The sequence below is a fragment of the Hyaena hyaena genome, unplaced genomic scaffold, assembly GCF_003009895.1.
Source record: "Hyaena hyaena isolate Hyena2069 unplaced genomic scaffold, ASM300989v1 scaffold_5, whole genome shotgun sequence".
In the NCBI taxonomy this organism is placed as follows: domain Eukaryota; kingdom Metazoa; phylum Chordata; class Mammalia; order Carnivora; family Hyaenidae; genus Hyaena; species Hyaena hyaena.
This window is the reverse complement of record NW_024080637.1, coordinates 7,994,873-8,018,166: the sequence shown is the minus strand read 5'-3', so window position 1 is coordinate 8,018,166 and position 23,294 is coordinate 7,994,873. Positions and strand designations below refer to the sequence as shown.

At 35.8% G+C, this 23,294-nt stretch overlaps 1 protein-coding gene across 10 annotated transcripts in view; it reads right to left on the bottom strand.

The window, feature by feature from the left end:
* TUT4 (terminal uridylyl transferase 4) overlaps positions 1-23,294 on the bottom strand; it is a 133,296-nt gene that overhangs the window by 72,591 nt on the left and 37,411 nt on the right. For all 10 annotated transcript variants that reach the window (XM_039238609.1, XM_039238625.1, XM_039238629.1 and 7 more), the window contains exons 3-4: positions 22,600-22,763; positions 15,899-16,015 (exon numbers count right to left, since the gene is read on the bottom strand). In XM_039238609.1, the coding sequence (XP_039094540.1) occupies positions 15,899-16,015; positions 22,600-22,763 (281 nt within the window). The remainder of the gene's footprint in view (positions 1-15,898; positions 16,016-22,599; positions 22,764-23,294) is intronic.

Sequence of the window (23,294 nt, the reverse complement as noted above, 5' to 3'; positions counted from 1 at the left end):
AGACTGACTATATCATATACACACGATTTTTAAAGATTGATTTATTATTCTGATTTAATTTTTTTTAAGTTTATTTATTTGAGAGACAGAAAGTGAGAGGGGGAGGGGCAGAGAGAAACGGAGAGAGAATCCCAAGTAGGCTCTGTATTGTCAGCATGGAGCCTGATGCGGCTTGAATCCACAAGGGCTGGAATCCACAAACCGTGAGACCATGACCCAAGCCAAAACCAAGAGGGAGACACTCAACCAACTGACACACCCAGGTGCCCCTATTATTCTAATTTTTTAAAAAATACATGCTAACTGCAAAACCTATATAAAACATAGGAAAATATAAGGAAGAAAATCATCCACACAATCTCGTCCTTATTTTTTTTTTTTTTACCACAACTGAGACTATATCATTTCTTTAATATTATAATAATGCCACTTTCTGTTACATTTCAGTCAAGAGACATTCTCTTATTTTTTGAAACATGTAGTTCGCAATAAATTGAAAAATCAAAAGTAGTTTGTTCACTCTCCTCCGCCCCCTACACTACAGCTAAACAAACAAAGACTTTGGTCTATTCCTAATTTTATTCATTGTTACCATATTCAATCTTAAGTAAAGTTTACGTAAGGTACAGAAAATCAAACATGGCCATAAGACAACTTCATATTTTTTCTTCCAAGTTTGTATTTAAATTCTAGTTAGAGGAAATAGACAACAAATAAATATATATATGTGAGGTAAAGCTATGAAGAAAAATCAAAGAGGGTGAAGGACTACAGTTTGATGGGCAGGGAATATTATTTTAGAAGAGTGGACAGAGTTAACTAAGCAGGTAATATCTGGCAGAAACCTAAAAATGAAGGAGAGCAACATTTAAATTTATGAGGCAAGAGCATGCAGACACAGAGAATGATAAATGCAAAGATTTGGAGACACAAAAGTACCTAATGTTATTTGAAGAGATCAATGTGATGAAAGGGGTAACTAAACAATGAGGCTGAAAAGTTAACTAGAAGCCAAATATTGTATGACCTTACGATACTTGATAAGGACTTAAAACTTTTATTCTGAGTTGGGAAGCCAGTGAAGGGCTATGAGCAGGAAGTAACATATTATGATATGTGTGTGTGTGTGTTTTAAGTTTATTTATCTATTTTGAGAGAGAGAATTCCAAGCAGGCTCCACACCATCAGCACAGAGCCTGACGCAGGGTTCAAGCCCACGAACCGTGAGATCATGACCCAAGCGGAAGTCAAGAGCCGGATGCTCAACTGACTAAGCTACCTAAGTGCCCCAAATGTTATGACATATTTCAAAAGAACAATCCTGGCTGATAAATGAAGAAAGAATAGACTGGGGGCGGGGGGGGGGGGTAAGAAGGAGAGGTAAACTGGAAAAAGTCCAGGAGAAAGATGGTGATAACTTATACTAAAACAAAAAGAATAGAAGTGCCTGGCTGGCTCAGTTGGTAGAGCATGGGACTCTTCATTTCAGGGTCAAGCATTTGAGCCTCACACTGGGCACAGAGACTAGTTAAAAAAAAAAAAAAAAATCCAGGGGAACCTGGGTGGCTCAAAGTGGGACTTTGGCTCGGTCATAATCTCGTGGTTCATGAGTTCAACCCCTTCACTGGCCTCTGTGAGGACAATTCAGAACCTGGAAACTGCTTCAGATTCTGTGCCTCCTGCTCTCTCTGCCCTTCCTCCACTTATGCTCTCTCTCTCAAAAATAAATAAACTTAAAAAAAAATTTTAAACTCTAGGGATGGTAATAGCTTTCCATTATTAAAAAGAAAAAAATTCCAAACAGAAAGAGTAGTGTGTGTGACAAATGACTCAATTTGGAATATATAATGTTTCAGGGTAAATTCTATAGAATTTGTCAACAGTTTGAACATGGGGTGTAAATGAGAGAGATACATCAAAGACAACTCAAAGGTGCTTGTCCTAAGCAACTGGGTAAATAAATGATGGTACCTTCTGCTGAGATAAGGTAAGTTCTGGAAAGAATTAGTTTAGCCTAAAAAAACCTGCCCAAGAAGTAAAAGCCTGCTAAGAATGAGTCTCCTATTTCCACTCTCTGGCCCTTCATCTCATTCCTCTTACATCTACCAGTTAGTCTCTTACTTTAAAACTTTCAATAAATCCTCAACAGAAGACTAGCAAACCAAATGCAGCAAAATATTAACTAGATTATATAGCATGACAAAGTGCAATTTATTCTTGGGATGCAAGAAGAGTTCAACATACAATAGTCAATCAACGTAATCACCATCTTAATAAAATGAAAGAAAAAAAATAACTTGGTCATCTTGACACAGAAAAAGCATTAGACTAAATTCACCCTTTTGTGGTTAAAAACAAACAAGAACCAAAAAACAAAAACAAACAAACAAACAAAAATGCTCACCAAACTAGGAATAAAAGGAAATGATCTCAACATAATAAAGATCTACATAAAAACCCACAAATAACATTAAACTCAATGGTTAAAGACTGAAAGCTTTTTTCTCTAAGATCAGGAACAAGTCAAGAATGCCCATTTTCAGGGTGCCTAGGTTGCTCAGTTGGTTGAGCATCCAACTTCAGCTCAGGTCATGATCTCACTGTTCATTAGTTAGAGCCCCACATTGGCCCCACCTCAGATACTCTGTCTCCCTATCTTTCTGCCCTTCCCTGCTCACACTCCCTCTCAAAAATAAAACAAAACAAAAAGAATGCCCATTTTCACCACTTCTATCCAACACATTATTAGAAGTGCTAGCCAGAGGAATTAGGCAAGAAAAAGAAATAATAGGAGCACCTGGGTGGCTTAGTCGGTTAAGCGTCGACTTTGGCTCAGGTCATGATCTCACGGTTGAGTTCAAGCCCTACATCGGGCTCTGTGCTGACAGCTAGCTCAGAGCCTGAAGCCTGTTTCGGATTCTGTGTCTCCCACTCTCTCTGACCCTCCCCTGCTCACACCATCTCTCTCTCTTTCTCAGAAATAAAAACATTAAAAAAGAAAAAAAAAGAAAAGAAAAGAAAAAGAAATAATAGGAAACTAATTTGGAAAGGAAGAAATAAAATTGCCTCTCTTCACAGATAACAATCTAATATGTAAAAAACCCTAAAATGCCACAAAAAAACTGTTAGAACTAACTAATGAACAAATTCAGTGAAGCAGCAAGATACATATTAACATGCAAAAATCAGTTCCATTTCCATATGCTAATAAAGAATCTGAAAAGGAAATTAAGAAAACATCTCCATTTAATATAGCCTCAAAAAGGAACACCTGGGTGGCTCAGCTGGTTAACTATCTAACTCTTGATTTTGGCTCAGGTCATGATCTCACAGTCATTAGATTGAGCTCCACACTGGGGCTCCACAGTGAGTGTGGAGCCTACTTGGGATGCTCTCTCTCCTCCCTCTGTTCCGCCCCCATTCTCTCTTTCCAAATAAATTTAAAACAAATAATAATAATAAAATAGCCTCAAAAAGAATAAAATACTTAGAAATTAACCGTACACTAAAAACAATAAAAGAGTTAAACAAAAAAATACAGGAATAAATATAGACATTCCATGTTCACAGACTGGCAGACTTAATATTGTTAAGATAATGTCAATACTATTCAAAGTATTCTACATAGTCAATGCAATCCCATTAAAATGGGATTGATTTTTTTGCAAAAATAGGAAAATTAACACTAAAATTCTGACAGCATCTCAAAGGACCCTAAAGAGCCAAAAGATTCTTGAAAAAGAACAACAAAGTTACAGAATTCACATTTCCTGATTTTGAAATTTACTCTAAAAGCAACAGTAACCAAGACAGTATGGTACTGGCATAAAGACAGATGTACAGGCCAACAGAAAAAAACGCATAGCCCAGAATTAGACACTCATGTATATAGTCAAATGGGTTTTTTTTTAATTTTTTTAATGTTTATTTATTTTTGAGAGAGAGAGCATGAGCGGGGGAGGGTAGAGAGAGACGGAGACACAGAATCTGAAGTAGGCTCCAGACTCTGAGCTGTCAGCACAGAGCCCGATGCGGGGTTGAACCCACAAACCATGAGATCATGACCTGAGCTGAAGTCAGTCACTTAACTGACTGAGCCACCCAGGCGCCCTTATAGTCAAATGATTTTTAATAAGGATGTTGAGACTATTCAATGGCAAATGGATTGGCTTTTCAACAAATGATGCTAGGAAACCTGGCCACCCATATGCAGTATAGACCCTTATCTTACACCAATATACAAAGATCAGTTCAAAATGGACCAAAGATCTAAATGTAAAAGAAAAATTATAAAACTCTTAGAAGAAAACAGAAAAGTATCATGATACTAGATTCAGCAATGATTTATTGGATATGAAACAAACAACAAAAAAAGACCCAGAGAAACTAAAGAAAAATTAGACAAATTGGAATTTATGAAAATTAAACTTCAATGCATCCAACAACACAATTAACAGAGTAAAAAGGCAACCCACAGAATAGGAGAAAATATTTGCAAATCACATATATGATAAGGGATTAACATCCAAAACATATAAAGAACACCTACGGGCACCTGGGTAGCTCAGTCAGTTGAGACAAAACCAAGGGCAAAGGGAAGAGGGGAATGAAGAATTACTGTTTAATAGGTACAGAGTTTCAATATGGGATGATGAAAAAGTTGTACAGATACACAGTGCAGACGGTTGTACAATCATGTGAATGTACTTAATGTCACTGAATTGTAAAAATGGCAAAAATAATAAATTTTATGTCATATATATTTTACTACAATAAAAAATTTTTAAATGGCACCAAAGAAACAAAAAACAAAACACCTTCAATGGCACCAGTAAGATAATGCCCCATTTTTTAATGTGGAATATACAGCAATTTGGTTCTAGCTTGCCTTTTTTTTTTTTTTTATTTTTGAGAGACAGAGAGACAGAGCATGAGCAGGGGAGTGGCAGAGAGAGAGGGAGACTCAGAATCGGAAGTAGGCTCCAGCCTCCGAGCTGTCAGCACAGAGCCTGACAAACCTACAAACAGTGAGATCATGACCTGAGCCAAAGTCGGACACTCAGCCGACTGAGCCCACCCAGGCGCCCCTTAGCTTGCCTTTTAAAGCCCACCTCCAACCATTCTTCCTACTTCTGCTAACATTTTACGCAATATCCACAGTTATAGTCACCAGCCATCAAATACTATATGTGCTATTGGGCCTCCATGCCTTTACTGATTTTGTTCACAAAAGCCTAAAAAGGTCCTCAACACTCTTTTTTATATTCATCTGGTGAAACTCTAATCTTTGAAGCTTAAATGTCAAATATTCTGTGAAGGCTTCTTAATGTCTTTCCCTTCCAACATAATAAAACACTCTCCTTAATTCATGATTAATAACATGCTCTGAATTCCACCACTCTTTACCTTCTCAGGTCATCAACTCATTCTCTTCATTTTAAATATTGCCCCATCTACTGGTCTGTGCTTTCATCAAGTAAGCACTCTCTACCTCCACAAGAGCAGCAACCACTACCACTTAATGAGTACCTATCATGGGCCCAGGATTGTATCAGGAGCTTTACAGATGTTATGTCACTTAACAATACACCTCCGCAAGGGGGATACTATCAAAATTATTTTATAGATAAAAATGAGGTTTACAGATGTTAAATATCTTTCTACAATCCCAGGGTGGAACTGAGAATAAAATCTAACTCTAACTCAAAAGCTTATGCTCTTTCCACTTCCATTTAAATAATTAGTCAACTGGGGCGCCTGGGTGGCTCAGTCGCTTAAGCACCCGACTTTGGCTCAGGTCATGATCTCATGGTTCATGAGTTCAAGCCCCGCATCAGGCTATGTGCTGACAGCTAGCTCAGAGCCTGGAGCCTGCTTCAGATTCCGTGTCTCCCTCTCTCTCCGACTCTCCCCTGCTCACACTGTGTGTGTGTCTCTCTCTCAGAAATAAGTAAAAACATTAAAAAAAAAGTAAATAATTAGTCAACAAATAGAATTGAGCAACTATGTGCCAGGCACTATACTAAGCAATGGAATTATAATGGTAAAAAAAAGATTGCATATAATCCCTGCCCTCATGGAGCTTATAATCAAGAGAGAGATCAAGATTAATCAAATGATTAAGTTAAAAAAAAAATTAAAGCTGTCAGGGCACCTGGGTGGTGAAGTCAGTTAAGCGTCTGACTCTTGATCTCAGCTCAGGTCACGATCTCAGAGTTCATGAGTTCAAGTCCCACATCAGGCTCTGTGTTGATTGTTTGGAGCCAGCTTGGGATTCTGTCTCCCCTTCTCTCTGCTGCCCTTCCTTGTGCTTTCCCTCTCTCTCTCTAAATAATAAACTTTTAAAAAATTAAAAAATTAAAGCTGTGAACTGTGATGAAAGTTCTACTATGCCATATTTTTTAAAAAATGCTGTGTGCTACTCTAGCTATCAATTTTCTTTTCCTTCTTTCACAATGAATTCTCCTGAAAGTTGAATCTATAGAGCTTTTCTTTAACCTGCTCACTTAAAACTATGTCACTGGGGCACCTGGGTGGCTCAGTCGGTTGGGCATCTGACTTCAGCTCAGGTCATGATCTTGTGGCTCGTGGGTTCGAGCCCCACATTGGGCTCTGTGCTAACAGCTCAGGGCCTGGAGCCTGCTTCGGATTCTGTGTCTCCTTTAAAATCAAAATCTCCTTAGTTGCCAAGTCAGACATTTCTATCTTCTTAGATTATTTTTGTTTGTATTATTAGACACTGGTCTATCCTCTTGAAATTACTTTTTTCTTTTAGCTTCTGTGAAACCTTTCTGTCTCTATTCTTCCTATTTTTCTGATCATTCTCCAGTCTATTGGTTGCTCTTCTTCTACTAGTCCCTTAAACGCTTGTATTCTTTGATTTTCTCTTTTCGTTCCTTTGGGTTATCTCACCCACACCCATGAGTTCAATTTATTAAAGATTACCAAATCTGAATTTCTAGCTCCTATTATACATTCCAGATTGTTATATTCACCCTATTGGTGGACATCTCTAATTGAAATATCCTGCAAGTGCTTCAAACTCAGTATGTGCAAAAACCTTTTTTTTTTGTATTTTCTCTGAGTAAATGGTACTGTATAACACCTCAAATCAGTACCTTATGACCACTCTAGACATCCTAAGCCTCCACCTCCAGAATTCTACATCTTAAATCTCTTATTAAAGTTCTAACCTCAACTCCATTCTCACTACTTCATCTTATCAAATGTTCATCATTGCATGATTGGATTATCATGAAAGATTAACTAGTCTCCCCAAACCTAGACCTTTCAAAGGATTCTTTCACACCTGAGTGTGAAAGAGTGAGTGAGCTTGCAAAAATACATGTCATTAAGCTCCATAAACCTCAAAATAAAATTCAAACACTCTAAGTATATATATTCATTAATGATCAGGCTTTTGCCTACTCTCCAATTTTCCATATATTTCATCCTCTGCTTTGTGTTTTTTCAGTTATGCTAAACCACTAGTTCAGCACTCTGAACACACTCTGCCATTTCTTACTTCAACTCTCCACATGATGGCTTCTCTTCTATAAAGATAAATTTTCATTTCTTCACCTGGCTAACACTATTAAGAACCAGGATCATATTCTCTATTCACTTTTTCTGACTCACTACACAAACTCTTTTTACATAAATCTCAATCTACTATCATAGCATATTCTAAAAACCATCTACTATGACACTTATCACACTCTTTCTCAATCAACCATTTGTTTATATGCCTGCAAACTCCTTATGTCCACAGGTTGTGGAGCTTTACTTTTTACATTTCTGTAACAGCAGTACCTAAAGCAGAAGCTGAAGGTACACAATAAAATCTTTATAAATAAAACAAAAAATCTTTATTAGTCTTTTTACTGGAAAATATAGTTCATTATCTTTTGGGATATGCACAAGATAGGACTGAGTTTTCTTTTTGATCTGTTTTTCCTGACACCATCAAGCCTAGAGCCCTACTCCAAATTCTGCCAATTCGTTGGGATGAAGGTTTTTTCATTATCTTATTCAATCTTTCTACCTCCAATAATTCAGAGGTTATACTTTATTGCTACTCATAAAATGTTTGCCCTAGGTATTTCAACATGTATACTTAACCTAACAAGATCTAATATAAACCAGTATTTTTTATTCTCCTCCAAACCAGATTTTTTTTTAAGTTTTATTTTGTATAACCGTCTCAAAACTTACATCCTATTATTGTTAGTATTTTAGTTTTAGCCTGAATTTTTCTCCATGACAAACTGAATGCTATTGTTGTTGTTGTTGTTACTATCATTTTATTCAACCAATATATCTTTAACTCTCCAATCCTTCTTCACTCTCTCGTGTTTCCTCAAGGATCATTTTCTCTAAAATATAGCCTTTAAATTTCCTTTACTAAGGGTCTTTTGGAGGTTAACTCATTTCATTCATCCATCAATATATTCTGTACTTAATATTGTTAGATAATTTCATTGGGTATAAACATAGAGGCTCACCATCTCCCTACCACTGAACTGTGAAGATATTATTCAACTATCTTCTGGCTTCTACTACTGCTATTGTAAAGTTAGCCACATTCCCAAATTCTGCACACCTTTATGGGTGACCTCACCTTTCCTCTTTGACTGCTTTTATAAAAAGTACTTTACTGAAATATCATGGACATAAAATAAATGGCACAAATATAAAGTTTACAATTTGGCTGATTTCTGACATACATATACCACCATAAAACTTACATCACTATAGTTAAGGTAATAAATATATCAATCACATGTAAAAATTCCTTCATATCCCTTTGTAACGATTCTCCCACCCCTTTACACACATGCTCAGGCAACCAATAACCTGTTCTTCATGACTATAGTTTAGTTTGTATTTTCTAGAGTTTTACATAAATAGAATCACACAATACATACTCATTTTTATCTGGCTTTTTTCACTCATGATAATTACTTTAAGATTCATCAATGTTGTATTATCAACGGATCATTCCTTTTTATGCCAAACAGTGTAATGTAGTATGGATATATCACAATTTGCATATCCTTTCACCTATTCATGTACATTTGGCTTGTCTGCATTTTTTGGCTATTAATTGCATATAAAGTTGCCATGAACATTAGTATACAAGTATTTGTATAGACATATGCTTTCACTTCTACTGGATAAATACACAGTAAGAGAATGGCTCATAGTATATTAGGTGCATGTTTAACTTTTTTTAAACTGCTAAAGTGTTTTCAAAAGTGGATGTACTACCACATGATCCAGCAATTCCACTTCTGGGTACTTATCCAAAAGAAACAAAAACACTAACTCAAAAAGATACTGCACCTCCTCATGTTCATTGCAGCATTACTTATAGTAGCCAATAAATGGAAACCAAAGTACCCATTAATGGATGAATGAAAAATGTGATAGATATAGATATATAATTTCCATTGTGTATGTGTGTATATATACATTGGAAATTATTCAGCCAAAAAAAGAAAGACATTTACAACAACATGGATAGATGCTGAGGTCATTATATTAAGTGAAATAAGACATAGAAAGAAATACCACATGATCTCACATGTGAAATCTAAAAAAACACAACAAACTGAACTCATAAATATAGAGACTGATTGGTGGCTGCTGAGGGGGGTGAGGGGATGAGCAAAGTGAGTGAAAGTGGTTACATGGTACAAACTTTCAGTTATAAAATAAATAAATCTTAGGAATGTAGTAGCATGTTGACCATAGTTAATAATACTGTATTGTATATTTGGAAGTTGCTAAGAGAGTAAATCTTAAAAGTTCTCACCTCAAGATAAAAAATGTATTATTATGTGTGGTGCTGTACAACCAGACTTACTGTAGTGATCATTTTGCAAAACATACATATAGTGAATTATTATGCTCTATGCCTAAAACTAATATGTGTCAATTATATCTCAGTTAAAAACTTATTTTTTTTTCCAGTTAAAAACTTATTAAAAATAGCTAAAACTTTTTTAAAAGTGCAAGTACTACTTTACATTTCCATCAGTACTGTTTGTGACTTACAGTTCCTCCACATCCTTGACAAACTTTGGCATATTTTTTTTAATTTTAGCTATTCTTGTATTAATTTCCCTAATGTAAAGATTCAGAACATTGAACATCTTTTCATGTGTTTGATATCCGTGTATCTTTTTTAATGAAGTGTCAACTCCATTCTTCTGCCCATACTTTTATTGGACTGTTTACTTATTACTGAGGTTAATTTATTTTTTTATTGAAGTATAATTAACATACAATGTTGTATTAGTTTCAGATATACAATATAATGACTCAACGATTTTATACATTTCTTAGTGCTCATTAAGCCTATTAGTGAGTTTTCAAAGTTATTTCGATCTTCTATATATGAATTATTTCCAGATACATGATTTGAAAGTATTTTCTCCCAGTCTGCAGCTAATATAGTAAGTTTTTGCACAGTATCTTCCAAGGAACAGAAGTTTGTAATTTTGAGTAAGTATCATTAATCATTTTTGTCCTTTGGTGTCACATTTTTAAAATTTTTGACTAACCCAAGGTTATAAACATTTTTTCCTATAGTTTCTTCTGGAAATTTTATGCTTTTAGGTTTTACGTTTAGGTCTGTTATTCATTTTGAGTAATTTTTTTATACAGTGCAAACTATGGATCTAATTATTCTAGAGCCATACATTCAGAAAACTACCATTTCTCCACTGAACTGCTTTTGAATGTCAAAAATCAGTTGTTCACAAATGTGTAGAAAGAACTGACATTTAATAACATCAATTCTTCTAACACCCAAACAAGGCTTATTTTTCCATTTATTTAGCTCTTTAATTTCTCTCAGGAATGTTTTATAGTTTTCTGCACACAAGTTTTACATATTGTGATGCTACTTTAAATAGGGATTTTTTAACTTCTAGATTCCATTAAATATTCTACATAAACAATCATATTGTCTACAAATACAGTTTTGCTATTTCTTTTAGAACCTCTAATACAATACTGAATAGAAGTGATAAGAGTAAACACTATCTTTTTTCTTCTCCAATTTTTTTAATGTCATAAAATATACACCACATAAATTTTACTATCTTAACCACTGCTTAGGGTACACTTCAGTGACATTTAGGAAATTCATTCTGTACAAACATCACTATCATCCATGCACAGAATTTTCACCTTGCAAAACTGATACTCTATATCCAGTCATGGTACTTTCCCATTCCCTCATCTCTGCAAGGTTCTGGCAACCACCATTCTTCTTTCTCTGATTTTGACTACTCTAAGTATTTCAGGTAAATGAATTCAAGTACTATTTGTCTTTTTGTTACTGGCGTATTTTATTTAGTATAATGTCCTCAACATTCATCCATGCTATAGTATATCAGAATTTCCTTCCTTTTTAACACCATTGTATGTATATATGACATCTTGCTTACCCATTCATCTACTGATGGACACTTGGGTTGCTTCTATATTTTAGCCATTGTGAATGAATGCACTGTGAACAAAGGTGTACAAATATTTCTTCAAGACCCTGCTTTCAGTTCTTCCAAGCATACACTCAGAAGTGTAACTGCTGGATCATACGGTAATTCTATTTTTTTTTAAATGTTTATTTATTTTTGAGAGGGAGAGAGCACAAGTAGGGGAGGGGCAGAGTAAGAGAGGGAGACACAGAATCTGAAGCAAGTTGCAGACTCTGATCTGTCAGTGCAGAGCCGAATTCAGGGCTCCAACTCGTGAACCATGAGATCATGACCCTGAGCTGAAGTCGTACACCTGACCAACTGAGCTACCCACGTACCTCAATAATTCTATTTTTAATTTTTTTTTAATTTTTTTCTGTTTTTTATTTCTGAGAAAGAGAGAGAGACAGCGTAAACAGGGGAGTGTCAGAGAGAAAGAGAGATACAGAATCTGAAACAGGCTCTAGGCTCTGAGCTAGCTATTAGCACAGAGCCCGACACGGGGCTCGAACCCACGAACCGTGAGATCACGACCTGAGCCGAAGCTGGATGCTTAACTGAGCCACCCAGGCGCCCCTCTATTTTTAATTTCTTGAGGAACCACAATACCATTTCCACACAAGCTATACCATTTTTGTATCTAGCTTTTTTCCTAATCTTAGGGAGACAGTGTTCAATCTTTCACCATTAAGTATGATGTTAGCTGTAAGTTTTTCATAGATGTTCTTTATCATACTGAGGAAGTTCCCTTCCACTCATAGCTTGCAGAGACCTTTTTTTTTCCCAAAAATTTTTAACTGTATCTATTTATTTTGAGAGCAAGAGAACATGCAAGCACGTAAGCAGGGGAGAGGCAGACAGACAGGGAGACAGAATCCCAAGGAGGCTCTGCACTGTAAGCACAGAGCCCAATGCAGGGCTTGAACTCACCAACTTGAGATCATGACCTAAGCCGAGATCAAGAGCTGGACACTTAACCGAATGAGCCACCCAGGCGCCCCTCGCTGAGACTTTTTATAAGAACTTTTTAAAATACTTTTTCAACAACAACTGAAATGATAATATAGTTTTTTTGGATTTTTAATATGATAAATTATATTGATTGGCTTTCTAAACCAACACTGCACTCCTGCCCCACTTGGTCATAATGTATTTTTTTCTTAAAATTATTCTTAGATTCAATTTGCTAAAATAACATTCAGAATTTTTACACTTATATTCATGAGGGATATAGGTCTAAAGTTTTCTTTTACTGTAATGTCTTTTTCTGATTTTGGTATCAGAGTAACATAGGCCTCATGGACTCAATGAGGAAGGATTACTCTTCTTCAATGTTCTGGATATATGTGTAGAACTGGAACACATATTATCAATTATCCCAGAGCTCAATGGTGACCTTTTCTTTCAGATTCTTTTTACCTTTCTGTTTCATTTTGGACGGTCTCCATTCTCGTATGTTCAAGTTCACATCTTCTTTTACAATGTCTGATCTGCCATTAGTCCTACCCAGTGTATTTTTCATCTTAGACACTGTAGTTTTCATTGCTATAAATTCAATTGTAATCTTTTTTTATATCTTCCATGTCTCTATTTAATTTTTGGAATATCAGGAATATAGTTAAGTGCCTTGATGTCCTCCTCTGCAAATTCTCTTGAGTCAATTCAATCAGTTTTTCCCCTCAACACGGTTTGTGTTTTCCTGTTTCACTATATGCCTGACAATCTCTGAATGCCAATGTGAACTTTTTTGTGGTGATAGATACACTGTGTCTTTTTTTTTTTTTTTTTTAATTTCTGAGAGAGACAGCGTGAGCAGGGGAGGGTGAGAAAGAGAGGGGAGACACAGAATCTGAAACAGACTCCAGGCTCTGGACTAGCTGTCAGCATAGAGCCCGGCGCGGGGCTCAAACCCACACACCATGAGATCATGACCTGAGCCGAAGTCAGACGTTTAACCAACTAAGCCACCCAGGTGCCCCTTGTGTTTCTATAAATATTCTCAAGCTTTGGTCTGAAACACTGGAAACTGTACTTTTGGGTCTTTAAAATATTTTAGTCGGGATCAGACTGCATTTAGTTTAGGGCTATATATTCCCCACTCCTGAAACAAAATCTTTCTGCATACTCTACCCAATGTGCATGAAGGTTTTCCAATCCGGATAGTGGGAAGGTACGATTCAAAGTCCTATGTGAGCACCAAGCACTGTTTTAATTCCAGCAGATGATTCTTTCCCTGGCTCCAGGCAGCTCTCTCACATGCATGTACCAATCAGTACAGTGCTGAATACTCTGAGGGGACTGTGTTTAGATCTATAGATTTCTTTCTTTCTTTAAGTTTATTTATTTATTTTGAGAGAGAGAAAGAAAGTGTGTGAGCACAAGCAGGGGAAAGGCAAAGAGAGAGGGGGAGAATCCTAAGCAGACTGTGCTGTCAGCAGGGCTCAAACTCACAAACTAGGATATCGTGACCTAAGCTGAAACCAAGAGTGGAATGCTTAACCAACTAAGTCACTCAGGCGCCTCTATGGATTTCTTTCTATATAGCTTTCTCTTTTTTGTTATTCTATCCTACCAACTCTAGCCACCCTGGATTCCCTGGACTAAAGTTCATCTCAACTCTGGGAGTTCACTGGGCTCCCTTCCCTATAATACAATATGAAAACTTGTATTATATTTGGGAATAATAATTGGGTTCACCTCATTTGTTTTCCATTCACTGCCTGTCCTTCATTGCTTGAAAACCATTGTTAGCTATTTTTATCCTTTTTTTCTCTTTGGTTATTTCAAGAATGAGGTAAATGTAGTCCTTTTTACTCCAACTTCAACAAAAGCAGAAGTCCAGTATATCTGCTTTTAAGGTTTTTTTTTTTGTTGTTGTTGTTTGTAATGTTCTAACATTTCCTTTTAATATATATAATGTGCATTGGCTTTCTTTTTAAGTTCCTTGTTTGGAATTCCCTGAGCTTCCTGGAATTAATGAGTAGCATCATTCAACACTTTTTGAAATTTCTCAGTTATTATCTCCCAAACTACCACTTTGTCTCTTTTCCATTAAGTCTTCTGAAGCTCTGATTAAATCAAAGTAATAGGCTGACAAAATCTGAATTTCTTTTCCGAGTTCCTGATTTTCTTCAATGCATTCATTTTTTTCAAGAAAGACATACTGAGCACTTACTATGTGTCAGACACTGTCTTGGGATATAGAAACAAAAATAAACTAAATCTACCCACTAGAATACTAGATTTTAAAAGTCTAGAAGGAGAGAAAACAGACATGCACAATACATTCTGATCAAGTTGTTATGCAAGCACAGAGAAGGAATACCTAATCTAGACTTTTTTGGGACGCCCAGGTAAAAGAATACTTCTCAGAGAAAATATACAAGCAAAGACTGAGACATAAGTAGGAGGTTATATAGTATTAATATTACAACTTTGAAAAGAAAAAATTAAATAGCTAAAATACGAATGATTTTTAAAACACTATTCTTATCTATGTCTATGAAATGTTCTAATAAAAATAACTAACTAAAAAATCATGAATTCCCAAAGTCGAATCATAATAAATCCCTGCATGGTCTGGACTTCTCTACCTTCATCTCACATGATGTTCCTCCTATCTCTCTTTGTCCCAGTCCCACTAGACATTTTCAGTTCCTAATATGCCATGTCATTTCCTGACTTAAAGAACTTTATTCATGCTTTGTGTAAAATGCCTTCAGTTTACCCCTCTGTGCCATTCACCTTTTAAACTACCACTTCAAAGTTCAACTCAAATGACACTTTCTCCAAGAAACTGTCCTTGTTGCAGACTAGTAAAACATTCTTGTACACTTCCTTAGCACCACATTTCTCCCTTTAATAAAACTCATTATACTTAAATTCTTTTTCAGTATACACCTTCACCATTACTTTAGAAACTCTGAGGGTAGGAATCACAACTATCTTACTCACCACTGCCTAGACCAAGCACATAAAACTCAATAAGTATCAGTTGGACTGATTATACCTGACAGTTATGTATGTATGTATGTATGTACATATCTATGTATGTATATATGTATGTATTCATTGATTCAGTCATTTAGGTTTTATTTTTAAGTATCTATACACCCAACGTGGGACTCAAATTTACAACCCGGAGATCAAGAGTCACATGCTCTATAAAATGAGACAGTCAATCAGCCCTCTCTAACCATTTTAAACTTAGTAATCAACATACTTTAGGATGAAGAGACTGGTCTCTGAAAAGAACCTCCTGACCACCTAAGAACATCAATGACAGCTTTTAATGCTATCACTTTAGTTACTAATATAAGACTGGATAAACACCTCAGTTTCATAAATAAATATTCTATATAGTTTTACCATTTGAAAAATAAATAAAATATTTTGTAAAAAGAACTCACCAAAATATTTTTCTTATGTCGTTTCTCCTTTATATGTTTATGAGCTCCCTGGATGTTTTCAATGTGAATTAAGCAAAGTTTGCATAGGTATCGGCAATTGGTATATTCTGGTGAGCGCTGAAAAGTTAAGAAATGCATTTTTTCAGAAAGCAGAGAAGTAAATTTTTGACTATATATCTGGATATGATTACATAAATATATGAAACAAAAATAAGCATTAAAGGAATAAATTTTTAATAAATAAATCAGTACTTATATGCCAAAAAAAGTTAACCTTTTCAAAATAGTCACTATAGGAGACTGTATACTAATTTCAAACAACATGATAACGTAAAATAGTCTTTAGCATCCAATGTACGATAAGAAAGGCAGTCTTGTTACTTGGTCTTATTCCAATGCTGTCTCAAAAATCAGTTTTGAACTTTATCTGTTTGATTACCTAAAAAAAAAAAAAAACTCCATCCTCACATAGGGGATTTCAAAAGAATGAACTGCAAATACGGAAGACAATTTCAAAAGCTGAGTTCCAAAATCACTCCAATGAATCGCAATCTCATGAGAATAAATGGATACTCTCTTAGGTTAACTATTCTGAAGGGAACAACTCTGACACACAAAATTATCATAGTACTTTAGTCATACTTTATAAATCTACTCTTGATATAATTTTTTAAAACTTAGTAATTTCATTGCCATGTAGTATTCCATGGTATAGATAAACCACATCTTCTTGATCCAATCATCTGTTGATGGACACTTAGGCTCTTTCCATGTTTTAGCTATTATGGAGAGTGCTGCTATGAACATTGGGGTACATGTGCTCCTATGCATCAGCATTTCTGTATCCCTTGGATAAATTCCTAGCAGTGCTATTGCTGGGTCATAGGGGAGTTCGATTGTTAGTTTCCTGAGGAACCTCCACACTGTTTTCCAGAGGGGCTGTACCAGTTTACATTCCCACCAACAGTGTAGGAATGTTTCTCCACATCCTCGCCAGCATCTAGAGTTCTCTGATTTGCTCATTTTAGCCACTCTGACTGGCGTGAGAAACAATGAAATCTGGCCACGTGTAGCAACATGGATGGACCTTGAGGGTGTTATGCTGAGCGAAATAAGTCAGGCAGAGAAGGACAAATATCATATATTTGCACGTATAGGAGGATTAGGAGGAACTTGATGGAGGAACAAGGGGGAGAAGAAGGGCGGAAATGGTGGGGGAAAGGGAGAGAGGCAAACCATGAGAGACTCTTGAATGCTGACAAAAACTGAGGACTGATGGATGTTGGGGGGAGGAGGGATGGGCATGGAGGAGGGCACTTGTGGGGATGAGCACTGAGTGTTATGTGGAAACTAATTTGACAATAAACTATTTGTAAAATTAAAAAATAAAAATAAATAAATAAATAAACTTAGTAATTTCAAAGTGCCTGTTATGTGCTAGGTACCATCCTAGGTGTTTTCACATACAATTTGTCACTTTAATACCCCTAATAATCCAATTAGATTTGTATTATCTTCATTCTATAGATATGAAAACAAAAACTCATACAGCTTGCAACTTTCACAACGATACAACATTAAGTAGGAGATGCTGAATTTAAATTCATGTATATCTGAATCCAAAGCCAACTGTATCCATATTGATTACACAACGAAAAATTAGAAAAACATAATAAATACACATTAAATTTAAGCATTATTTCTAGTGCCTTATACTGAAATTGCAGCAATGCTTCAATTTTTATCTCAGATTAATCTTGAATAGGCTGCAACTCCTGACAAAAAGATTCTCTCACCCCAAATTTACAAACTGTCCCACCACAGACTAAAAATAAATATAGCTATCATCTATAGAGTATGTATTAGCCATACAGCCCTATCATGACTCTGCATTTTACTGGCAAAGCAACTAAATCTCAAGAATTAAATAATCTGTCCAAAGCAACAAGCAAAAAGGAAAATTCAGTTCAATACAGTCGTTTCGATTTGTAGTATAAATATTTTTCACCATTTGCAAAGACCTGGATAGAGCGAGAGTGTTATGCTAAGTGAAATAAGTCAGTCAGAGAAAGACAACCATGTGAGTTCACTGACATGTGGAATTTAAGAAAACAAAAGAAGGGGGGAAAAGAGAGAGAGGCGCAAAGCAAGAAACAGATGCTTAACTACAGAGAACAAACTGGTTACCAAATGAGAGGTGGGTAGGAGGATGGGTTAAATAGGTGATGGGAATTAAGGAGGCACTTGTGATGAGCAGCAGGTATTGTGTGGAGGTGCTGAATCACTATACTTTACACCTGACACTTCATTATACCGTATGTTAACTAACTAGAATTTAAATAAAAACTTGAAGACAAAAAACCAACCAAAAAAATTCTTTCAAATCTGTCCTTTTTGGGGAATGAATTAAGACCTTGCAGAGACTCCTACCTCTTGGTTTCTAACCACAACTAATACTTAATTCCCTAAATACCTTCTTAGCTCATAATATATGTCAGATATTTATCTAGAAGCTGGGGAAATAGAAATAAAACAACTTCTCTGTTCTCACAATTTATAGTGTACAGAGACATGTAATAAATAAACAAATGAACAAATTAATAAGAATATGGTGTAGAGGTATTAACTGCTTTTTTTTTCTTTCATAGTTTATTGTCAAGTTGGAGTCCATATAACACCCAGTGCTCATCCCAATAAGTGCCCCCCTCCATGCCCATCACCCCCCTTTTCCTCTCCCCCACCCCCATCAGCTGTCAGTTTGTTCTCAATATTCAAGAGTCTCTCAAGGTTTGCCTCCCTCCCTCTCCCCAACTATTTTTCCCCTTCTCCTCCCCCATGGTCCTCCTGTTAACTGTTTTTTAAAAAAGGGTCATCGCTTAAGACTTTACTGATAAACTTAAAGGAAATGAAGGATTAAGTTGTGTGGATATTTGGTAAGAGACATTCCAAGCAGAGGGAAATGTTAATACTAAGGCCCTGAGGCAGGAATGTGCTAGTATATTTGAGAAACTGCAAAAAGCCTAGTATATGACTGGCACTGAGTGGTAATTGGGGCCAGGTTACAGGGCCCCTTAAAAAGACTCTGGCTTTTATTCCAAGTGTGGGAAGAAGACCCTGAAGGTTTCTGGGCAGAGAATTACAAGATCTAATCTACTTTTAAAAGGATCACTTGCCTTCCTTCCTAATACCTTCAAGAACAGAAGCAGGAAGAGCTTATTGCCATTATGAGCATACTGCAACAATCCAGAAGAGAGACCATGTTGACTTGGTTCAAGAAAAGAGTGGTGAAAGTGGCAAGAAGGGTTGATTCAGGAGTTGAAAGCATAAATACAGAATACCTGAAGCTATGAATATTGATGAGAGAGTCATGAAATCACTTATCACACAAGTTTTTCAATTGTAACATATTAGTGGACAAGGACTTGTCTGGATTCTTTTTATAAGAAAAGTTTATAAGAATGGGGAATCAGAAAGCTTGAGATGACATCTCAATTGACCTTGGATAAATCTCTAACACTGAAAACTGCTTCTATAATCTTAAATAAAAACTGCTGGTAAATTCAATTCTATAAATAGCTGATCTTTATTTAGTGGTTACTACATACCAGGCACTATACCAAGAACTTTACTTGTATTATTGTATTTAATCCTCATAACAGCCAATGAGCTAGGTGTTATTTTTATCAACTCTATTTTAATGATGAAGAAACTGAGGTTTAAAGAGGTTAAATAACTTATCCAATGTTACCCAACCAGTAAGTGGCAGAAATAGACCCAGTGGCTCCAAAACCCATACACTTTAATCACTAAGCAAACTACCTCCAATTACTGGCTAACTACTATGTGCAACGCAATATATTAAGTACAATAGCAAACAGGACAAAAATGTTCTCACCATCATGAAACTTCTAGTTTCACAGGAGAAACAAATGAAAAATGTTTTAAAATTCCTTTAATATAGTTATATTTCATTTTACCATTAAACACACACACTAATAAATCTTTTTCTGGGCATGGAAATTCTAGTCAACAATTCTAGTCAACTAAGTATTTCCTAGTCAACATTTAACACTCACTAGAGGGAGATTTACCCTTCTGATCTAATACCCTGGATTCATTCCTTCTTTGGTTCAGTTTAAAAATCTGCATCTTTACTCCTCAGATAATCTATAGTGTGAATGAACCAAAGGACCTGATGAAATCAAAAGCAAGTAGTTAAGAATATGCTTAATGAGTGTCTGTCTAAAGCTGGTAAAGAAAAATGTTAATTAAGAGTACACTTAACAATTGGGGCACTTGTGTGGCTCAGCTGATTATAAGCTTTCAACTTAAGCTCAGGTCATGATCTCAGTTTGTGACTGCAAGCCCTGCATCAGGCTCTGTGCTGACAGTTCAGAGCCTGAAGCCTGCTTCAGATTCTGTGTCTTCCTCTCTCACTACCCCTACCCCTCCACTGCTCATGTTTGTCTCTCTCAAAAATAAATAAAACATTTTTTTAAAAAAGAAAAAAGAGTATACTCAGGGCGCCTGGGTGGCTCAGTCGGTTGCGACTTCAGCTCAGGTCATGATCTCACAGTTCGTGGGTTCGAGCCCTGCGTTGGGTTCTGTGCTGACAGCTAGCTCAAAGTCTGGAACCTGTTTCAAATTCTGTATCTCCCTCTCTCTCTGACCCTCCCCTGCTCCCCTGCTCACGCTGTCTCTCTCTCTCTCTCTTTTTCTCTCTCTCTCTCTCCCAGAAATAAGTAAAACATTAAAAATTAAAAAAAAAAAAAAAAAGAGTACACTCAATTGAAAACAAGAGGTTGTGCAGGACAAAGAAATGCCAGGAAGAAAAGAGATTACAGACATCTACGCTGGTATTGGCACATTCATTTTATATAACTGTTGCCTAAATTCAAATAAACAAATTCAAACAAGAAGTAAAATGTTTTCCATGCTTCCAAGCTTTTCTTTTAACTCACGCCATTCTTTCCCACCACTATCAAATATCCATTTCACCCCAACTTCTTCCTTCTCCCAAGAATTGATCTTTCCTGCTTCATATCCTATCCCATCCAGTCCCCAACTTATTTTTCTTATAAACATATCTTTCACATCTCCTTTATACATGCCATATAGTAATTCATCTGTATCAGCCTTCCCCAATTCACCTCATCAACTCCTAACTACTCATTCAGACTCCATTCCAATGTCACCTCCTTATAAAGCATTCTCCAAATTGATGCCTCTATACCCCAACTCAAGCTGGTCACTCTTTTAAGATTCCATTTTCAAACAATAGTGTTATTATTACTGTTATTTGCTTAGATGTTTTTCTCTAATCAGTAAACTCCTAGAGAAGCAGCATCATGTTTTTAAAAATTCCACACATGCCCCAATTCAACTTTTTATCATCAGATCATGGTACATGAGAAGCACTCAATATTTATCTTAACAATACACAGATTCAGAATAGCACTAAATCCAGACTTAGGGAAAAGAAAGTGAGAGGAAAGAGAACTAAGTAAAATAGCAAATTGCAAAAGATTCTTTCTAACTAGATTGGGAGACTAGCTAGAGAACCTAAATTCTCTTCTACATTATGGGCCTCTATGCCCTTGATATTCCTTTCCATTTTCATAGGGTGACTACTCTGTCATTAGTCCTATTAATATTAACCCAGAATCTCATTCAATTTAGATGACCTCATTTGTCTAAACTCTACAAAATTATACTATTTCCTTCTTTCCTTTCTTATTTATCCAGAATGATAACCTATTCCCTTGTATACATACTCACAAATATCCCAAATATCTATTTATGAAGAGACTGATTTATGATTCTTTCCTTCAATACCTAACAGTGTTTTTATTGTTAAGTTTTTTATTAGAAATGTGTGTTTCTAGATTAAGAAATTAATTAGTACTCAGGAACAAGATAAAAACGGCTACAACAGTTCCTAATACATAAGAGATACTCAGTAAATATGGGAGAAAAAAGAGGAAAAGGGAAAAAACCAAGGAGAAAAGGATAAAGTGTAATACAGCATATAGTATTTAGTAATTTATTTGTCATTCCAAATGGACTGTTCACTTCTAATTCAGGAACTGCCATTTTCACCAATATATCCCCAGTGCCTAGCCTAGTACCTAAAAAATAACAAGCACTCTGTATCTATTGATAAGTGAATAAATCAAGGGTCAGCAAACTTCTTCTGTAAAAGGACAAAGTAATACTTTGGTAAATATTTTATGCTTTGGTAAATAATAAATATTTTATGCTTTGCAAGGTATACGCTCTCTAGAGCAACTACTCAATTCAACTCTGCCATGGTAGCGTGAAAGCAGCCCTAGACAACTGGTAAACAAATGAGCATGGCTATGTACCAATAAAACTATGCTTACAAATACAAGGGGTAGGTTTGTTTGGTTGGTTGGTTTTACCACAATTAAAAAACACTAAACTCACCAACAAAAAAGAAAAGAAAGAGGATAAGCCATAGTTTGTTAACCCCTGGAATGACAATGAATGAAGTCAGATTCACAGATATAAGGATTTGCTGAACAAAGGGAGAGAAGAAAGCAGGAAAAAGGGAAATTAAGAAAAATGAATGCTATCTCTGCCTTAGCAATAAAAGAAGAAAAATAAAAAGAGCTGTACTTGGCAAAGAAAAGTTATGAAACATGCATCTTCCTCCAAATAACTAAAATGGCATAGTATACTTTTTCAAGTCGAAAGATGTGATCTCTTTCTAAGCGTTCTTCTGCTTGTTTCAAGCCTAGCCTCTGCTCAGGTGTTAGTGCAGATTCATCTATGACAGTAGCATTTTCTAAATAGTCCATCTCTGAAGAATTTTCTTTATTAGATTCATCACTCTTCATTTTACCTGGAAAAGGAAGCAATCACTTAGTTACCATCAGCAGAACTGATATATTTAAAACAATTTTAATGGAAAATAGACATTCTATTTATACACATACAGAAAAAAGATTCTTTCCTTATACATTCCTTAGTTGTACAAGTTGGTATACTTATTTAAGATTCAAGTAAGAGATTTACATAGTATCGGAATTCACAAAGAAAAATCTATTTCATGGGTCAAATGCCTATCTTGTTCTTCCAACCTAACTACCAGGAGAGATAAATACAAGTGACACTCACTACAGAAGGCCTACACAACATAACTATCTTGTAAAATCTCTGAAGTCTGATAAAAAGCTTTTTGAAGTTCCAAAGATTAATCACTAAAATCACTTTAGTGACTTCATCAATATACACTAGCAGTTAAAATAACATATATACTCTAGACCACAAACACACACCAAGCTCCTCCCTCCTGGCTTTCACTGAACTCATGGATATCTCTACCACATCAATATTTTTTTCTTTGCTTCTCTACCTCCTAACTGGATTGCAG